This window comes from Nicotiana sylvestris, chromosome 12, assembly GCF_000393655.2.
Source record: "Nicotiana sylvestris chromosome 12, ASM39365v2, whole genome shotgun sequence".
NCBI lineage: Eukaryota > Viridiplantae > Streptophyta > Magnoliopsida > Solanales > Solanaceae > Nicotiana > Nicotiana sylvestris.
Window position 1 is genome coordinate 58743333 of NC_091068.1, and position 7640 is coordinate 58750972.

At 39.0% G+C, this 7640-nt stretch overlaps 1 protein-coding gene across 1 annotated transcript; it reads right to left on the minus strand.

The window, feature by feature from the left end:
* Positions 1 to 412: 412 nt before the first annotated feature.
* Positions 413 to 2132, minus strand: LOC138883085 (uncharacterized). Its single transcript, XM_070163744.1, has 2 exons — positions 1890 to 2132; positions 413 to 1201 (listed from the first exon to the last, which is right to left on the minus strand). The coding sequence occupies exons 1-2, from the start codon at positions 2130 to 2132 to the stop codon at positions 413 to 415; spliced, it is 1032 nt and encodes a 343-aa protein (XP_070019845.1).
* Between the last annotated feature and the right edge of the window lie 5508 nt (positions 2133 to 7640).

A 7640-nucleotide genomic window follows, 5' to 3' on the forward strand; every position in this document is an offset into this window, starting at 1 on the left:
CTTTGGGCCGATAAGGGGTAGAATTTCGATGCGTGATCTTAAACTGCTCGCATATCTCCCTCATCAAGTGACTATTCATGTTTATAGCATTATCCGTAATGATAGTTCCAGGAATACCAAAACAACAAATGATATTGGAATGCACGAAGTCTACCACTGCTTTCTTAGCAACAACTTTGAGAGTAATTGCCTCAACCCATTTTGTGAAGTAGTCGATAGCGACCAATATGAATCTATGCCCATTTGAAGCTTTTGGCTCGATCGGCCCAATGTTGTCTATACCCCAGGAAACAAACGGCCAATGTGCTGACATGGGATGTAGTTCTATAGGCGGTGCATAAATCAAGTCACCGTGTACCTCACACTGATGACATTTTCGGACAAAATAGAAGCAGTCTTTTTCCATAGTCATCTAGTAATAGCCAGCTCGAATGATCTTCTTTGCCAAAACATACCTTGTCATGTGGGGTCCACACACCCCTGTGTGCACTTCATGCATGATTCTTCCTGCCTCTTCAGCATCCTCACATCTTAGCAAGTTGAGATCTGGAGTCCTTTTGTACAAGACCTCACCGCTCAAGAAGAAACCGCCAGTAAGCCTTCTAATGGTTCTCTTTTGGTATCCATTGGCTTGCTCGGGATATTCTTTCATTTTCAATTTTTTTTTGATATCATGATACCATGGCTGAAAATTTGGTTCCACCTCAATCGTATTGTAATAACCATGCCTTTCTCGGATTTGGATCTCTAATGGGTCAATGTGGAGATTGCCTGGATACGGCAACATCGAGGCCAAAGTAGCAAGTGCATCGGCTAACTCATTGTGAAAATGAGATTTGTACCTAAACTCGACTGACTTGAACAGCTGGCTATGGTCTTCCACACATTGCCTGTATGGAATAAGCTTGACATCTCGAGTTTTCCATTCACCCTGAGCTTGTCGGATAATCAAGTCTGAATCCCCCATGATCAATAGTTCTTCAACATCTTGGTCGATTTCCATATTCATACATATAATGCAGGTTTCATACTCGGTGGTGTTGTTTGTGCAGAAAAACCGAAGCCGGGATGTGGCTAGATAGTGCTGACCAGTGGGTGAGATCAAAATTGCCCCAATTCCAATGCCTTTTGCGTTCACAGCTCCATCAAAGAACATTTTCCAAGCATTGATGTCTTCTAATGTCATCTCAACTGAATTTACCTATTCATTTGGGAAGTAGGTACTCAAGGGCTGGTATTCATCATCAACAGGGTTTTCAGCTAGGTGATCCGCTAAAGCCTAGGCTTTCATTACCGTGCGGGTGACATAGACTATGTCAAATTTAGTGAGCAGGATCTGCCATTTTCCTAATCTCCCTGTTGGCATCGGCTTTTGGAATATGTACTTTAAAGGATCCAGCCTGGTGATGAGGTTAGTGGTAAAGGCCAACAGGTAATGCCTAAGCTTCTGAGCGACCCAAGTTAGGGTGTAGCAAGTCCTTTCCAACAGGGTATTTGGCTTCATAACTTGTGAACTTTTTGTTCAAATAGTAGATTGCTTGCTCTCTCATCCCGGTCAAATCATGTTGCCTGAGGACACATCTGAAAGAATTCTCCAAGATAGTCAAATACAGAAACAAAGGTTCAGGTGGGACTAAGACTAGCGGGTTCGACAAATATTCTTTGATTTTGTCAAAAGCTTCTTGACACTGATCCGTCTATGCAATTGCTGCATCTTTCTTTAACAACTTGAAGATGGGTTCACATGTAGAAGTCAACTGAGCAATGAATGGGCTAATATAGTTCAACCTCCCTAGCAGGCTCATAACCTCTTTCTTAGTTATTGGAGGAGGCAAATCCCGATTAGACTTTATCTTTGTTGGGTCTAGCTCGATGCCCTTCCGACTGACTATAAATCCCAAAAGTTTCCCAGATGGAACTCCAAATGCACATTTAGCCGAATTTAGCTTCAAATCATACTTACGCAGCCACTCAAAGAACTTTCTCAAGTCACGTACATGATCGTCCTGTGTTCTGGATTTGATGATCACATTGTCTACATACACCTCCATCTCTTGGTGCATCATGTCGTGAAAAATGGCAGTCATGGCCTTCATATAAGTTGCCCCGGCATTCTTCAAACCAGAAGGCATGACCCTATAACAATAGGTGACCTAGGGTGTGGTGAAGGCTGTCTTTTCCGCATCCTCTTCATCCATCAACACCTAGTGATATCCTGCATAACAATCCACAAAAGACTATATCTCATGTTTGGCGCAGTTATCAACAAGGATGTGGATGTTTGGCAAAGGAAAATTGTCCTTGGGACTTGCTTTGTTCAAATATCAGTAGTCAACACACACTCAAGTTTTCCTGTCTTTCTTTGGTACGGGAACCACATTGACCACCCATGTGGTGTATCGGACCACTCGGATCACTCCTGCCTTCAACTGTTTTGTGACCTCTTCTTTAATCTTGTCACTAATATCAATTTTGAACTTCCTCTATTTTTACTGGACAGGGGGATAATCGGGGTAGGTCGGAAACTTATGGACTACCAAATCGACGCTTAATCTGGTATATCATCGTAGGACCAAGCAAACACATTTTTGAATTCAAACAAAAGTTGGATCAATGCGTCCATGGTTCTTTCATCTGTGTGAATGCTTATTTTGGTTTCTTGGACTTCTTCAGAATTACCCAAATTACCCGGCTTGATTTCATTTAAGTTCGGCTTAGGTTTATTCTCAAATTGTTCCAATTCTCGATTTATTTTCCTAAAAGTCTCTTCTTTATCATATTCCGGTTCTTGAATCATTATTTCACAATCAGACAGCATGTTTGGATCTGGGCGTGAAGTCCACAAGTATGTCATGTTATTTAAAGCTGCATTATTAGAACTGAAAGAACAAATAATAAAAAGTAACAAAAAATAGAAAGAATAAAAAGAGACGAACGATGAAATATTGATTTCATTTTATAGAATTTTGAAGATAACAAGGTTTACATTGGAATTAGAAACATCTAAGTTATGTCACACCTCCTTTATACCTACGCCCAAAAGGGTATAAGGAAGTTTTTTCCATTTAAAGGACAATCGAAATGAGATTACTTTTATTTAAAGATTCAAAGTCGCCACTTGGGAGATTTATGGTGTCCCAAGTCATCGGTTCAAATCCCGAATCGAGGAAAGATTTACTCTGTATTATAGTCCGCGAACAAGAAATCTAGGTAAGGAATTCTGTTAACTCGGGAGAAGGTGTTAGGCATTCCTGAGTTTCGTGGTTCTAGCACGGTCGCTCAACTACTATATTCGGCTTAATTATCTGATTTTTAGAAACATTTTAAACCTATGTGCAAATTTTAACTTTTAACCACTTTTATTCACTTTTAGGAATATTTCAACGCTGTCAAAATACGTCTAGAACCACGTCACATAAATGCACCCGCGGTCTTCGACATATTTCGACATTGTTGAGATTTGGATTTGGGTCACATAAATGCGCACCCGAGTTTAGGAAGGTAATATTATTAAAACAACGCGCCTAAAGTTACTACGAGTTTTTAACTTTGTGAGGGCCATGTGAATTTTCTAAATGGCACGCCTCGAGTTCTAAGTATTTTAAAAGAAAGGATTAAATGAGGGCCGCACATTTGAGATTTTATTTGGCGCGGCGTACCTCGATTCCATTTTAAAAGGATATTCAAACTAAAGCTCAGAGGGACATAGACTATGTCTTATCTAGTATAGCTCGCCTCCCAATTATTTAAAGGAATTCAATTCATTACTACTAAATGTAACAAAAGGTTTTATTCAGGTTATTGAGAAACTTACACGATAGAAAGTTAATTATTAGAAAAAGGGGTATTCAGCTCAGCATAAACTAGTAACCCAACGAAAAGAGGTGGCCCAAGTCTCATTAGGAAGGGCCTGTCCTATTTTGGGCCCAATAATGAGCCCCAAGCTCCTGAAAATACGATGTTTTGGGGAGAGGATCGATATTGAGTCTCCAAAGCTCAAATGAGCGCCTAAAGTGCCACAAATTCAGAAAGCCGTCGCTGAGACCAATACATAACACGACTCGAGTTTGAGTCTTTGACAACGCACGACCTTTGGAGCATCAGGGACTAATTAAAACCAAACGAAACCTTTTTTGAACTATTCTTCTTGTCTATACCTTTGGATTCTAATTAAAGAAAACATGAAAAAACTTACAACTATGGAGAACCATGAAAGCTAAGAAATTATGCACCTTCCCTAACTGCCCCACATTTGAACATGCTAATCAACTTTCTACCATTCAGCTTTTACACACCTATTTTACACCACGATGTGCATATTAATCATAATCCACTCATATTCAACGTACACATATCAATAACTTCCCCTCTATAACCATTTCCTTTGTTTAGAATCCTCATTCTAAATGATTTTAACACACAAAATGAAACCAGTGAAGTAACAGGGATGTTTAACTCAACACATCTTAATGCCAACAATGCTCAAAAAGAAAACTCTCAGAAATTATGCATTCACCAAATTTCTGTCTGTAGCATATCACCAACAGTCCTAAGGTTTAACTACAACATACAAATTTAGCTAATCGTACTAAGAGTGGCTAAACTACAATGAATTAACTGATCCAGCATATAAACACCACGAAGAAAAATAAAACTAAACAAAACAGATTTAGCTGCCATGTTCCAAAACTTTCACTTTCATCTTCATTATGACACATACATCCAGTAGAATTTCAAGAGAATGTACCTGACAACAGCAAAGAGAATAAGAAGAAGGAGGAATCAGCAGCAGTAGTCCAGTGTTAGTTGCAGTGTTAGCCCAAAAATAATCAAAAGGGGAACCAGCTTTGAGGCAGGTTAAAATCAACAGAAATCCCAAACAATGTTCAGCAACCAAAAGACAACCAAAATTGAACCAAAAGCTCTTGAAAACCAACCAAAATCAAATCATTTTCATGCTCAGACGAACCAACAACTTTCAGTACTCAGAAATCAAAGTAAATTGAGAGTGTTTCAATGGAATAGTGGCTATTTGAACCACTCAGCCTTCTATTGTTATCCAGAAATTGAAAGAATAAAAAATACTCAAAGTCTATGAAACAATAATTTTTTGCAATTTTAGCATTTTTCTTAATTTCCAGCTCTTGATTCTGCCTTGCAAGGCAAGAATGAAATGCCTTTATAGGCAAGCAAATAGGGCAAACCTGAGAGTTTAGTTTTGCACTTCTAGTCCCCCCTTAATTTCATTTTTGCCAATTAATCCCTCATTTTCTGACTTGATACCCAAGCTAAAGTCTAAAATTCCATAGAAGACCCCTACTAGAAGTTTCTAAATCAGTTACCCAAGAGATTCCCTAGCTAGATTACTTGTACTACCCTTTGGGACCCTGAAATTACCCCTTAGCCTCAGTTGGGTCATGGGTTAACCGGCCCAATGGTTACACAAACATTGGCCCAAAAAATCTATTCGAGCTCTGGGAATGGATTTTGAAATGATTCAAAGCCCAAATGTCATGATGACCCCAACCCAAATCAAATTAAGGCGAATGGCAAAGAAACAAATAAACAATTTTCTCACAATTTAAAACCCTAGCTAAAGTACTAATTAACGCGAAATTGAACTAAATTAAACCCTCGGTCTAGTTAGATTAAACTAAATGATTAACTAACGAGGAAAAACACAGAATTCATCAAGCAAGACCAAACGACATCAAGGGTAAAACCTAGAAAAGATCAAACTATATAAAAAACCAGGTTTTATCTTGGCCAGAATTTTGCTCGTCTTTCAATTGAATTACTCGAAGAAAAGAAGAATAGAATAAGAAGAAGAAGAAGAATAGGAGAACGAACGAAAGAGAAGAAAGAAACTCACCGACTCTGCTTGCACTCGTGACTGCCTCTTCGATTAGAGCCAGAATATAATACCAATCGCTTGTTCTTTATCAAGAACAGGCGACTAATGTTATTTTGTAGAAAAATCGGCAGCCTGACACTTGAATACTGGAGCCGGTAACCATGCAAGCCATAGAATTCAGGATTGGAACACTTTGAACTTTTGGGGCTCTGAACCCTATCCCCAGATTCAATATTTGATGGAGCCAGGAAGGATTCGAAGGGTATGAGTTAAGGATTTAGAGAGAGGAGGTAATGGGGGCTTCAGGGTGTTAATTTGGGGTTGTTTGGTAGTGGTGCCGCCACCTTGAGGCGATGGAAATGGAGGCGGCGGCGTTAGGGTTTACAGGTTAGAGTCTCTGTGAAATAGTCGATGAGGGGGTAGGGGGGTGCGTTTGGACAATTTTATACATGGTAGACCCGGCTTCCCAACCGTCGGATGAAGAATACCTCCACGATCCTGATCTCCCTTAAACGAAACGAGGTCGTTGGGATGGTGAGGGGAGAAGGTGGACCGGGTCAGGGTGGTTTTGGGCCGGGTATTGGGGCAATTTTGACGGGTTTCAGGGGTACAGGGGTTTGGGCTTGGAGATGATTCAATTAATTTGGCCCAAGTTCCTTTTCTTCATTTCCATTAATTCTTTTTAGTGCCTTTTCCTTTTCTTTTTCTTTTTCTTTTTATTTTTTTCTCAAATTAAACAAAAACTAAAATAATTCATAGGATCTAATTAACCTAAAATTAATAATTAAACGTAATGATAATTATCAAAATTAATAAATTAAGGAAGAACTAACTCAAAAATCACAAATTAAAATTAAAAGGTGCAAAATGACTACTTTTGTGATTTTCCCTTTTTATAAAATAACTTAATTACTCAATTAATCATAAAATGCTAAAAATTAAATCCTAAAAGTAAATGCACATATATTCTTGTATTTTTCCTTAATTAAAATGCCAGACAAAAATGCAAACAATTAATAGAAAATGTCACAAAAATCCACAAAATTGCAAACACTGAAAGAAATTTTTTTGTTTTGAATTTCTGGAAGTAATTCATATAGGGCAAAAATCACGTGCTCACAACTGCCCCTCTTTGCTCAAAAACACGCAGAGTTTTCGGGCAAAGATAAAGTGAGCGGATACGAGCGATTTTTGCCCGTTTGAATACCCCGTGGGAAGCATTTTTGAAAGATTTGACTGCACCCTACTTCTGAGGTTGCCTACATATCCTTAGCTAAAAATTAACCAGGTCAGTGTAGTTCAGGAATGTTTGGTAGCTGGGACTACCATAAAGCTATGATTTCACTGTTGTTGTTGCTGCTGCTACTGCTTACTGAACCCCCTTATTACACCATGTCAAAATAAAAAGAATCTAGACTAGACTATGATCTATGAGTTACAAGAGATCCTATTTATATCTTCAAACTTGCTCTTGTGGTTCTTGTTGCCTTATTGACTTGTATTCTCCCGGTGAGATCCCTTTGTTGCCGCCTTGAATTGTAATCTGAGATGTTTTCCCTTTCTCTAGGTGGACGCTTGACTGCTGAACTTGAATGTATTCCCTGATCTCCAGGCGGGCTCCTGATTGCTGCACTTGATATGTATTTCCATGCTCTCCATGTAGGCTCCTGATTGCTGAACTAGAAATGTATTCCCATGCTCTCCAGGCGGGCTTGTGATTGCTGAACTTGAATGTATTCTCATGCTTTCCAGGCGGGCTCCTTATTGCTAAACATGAAATGTATTC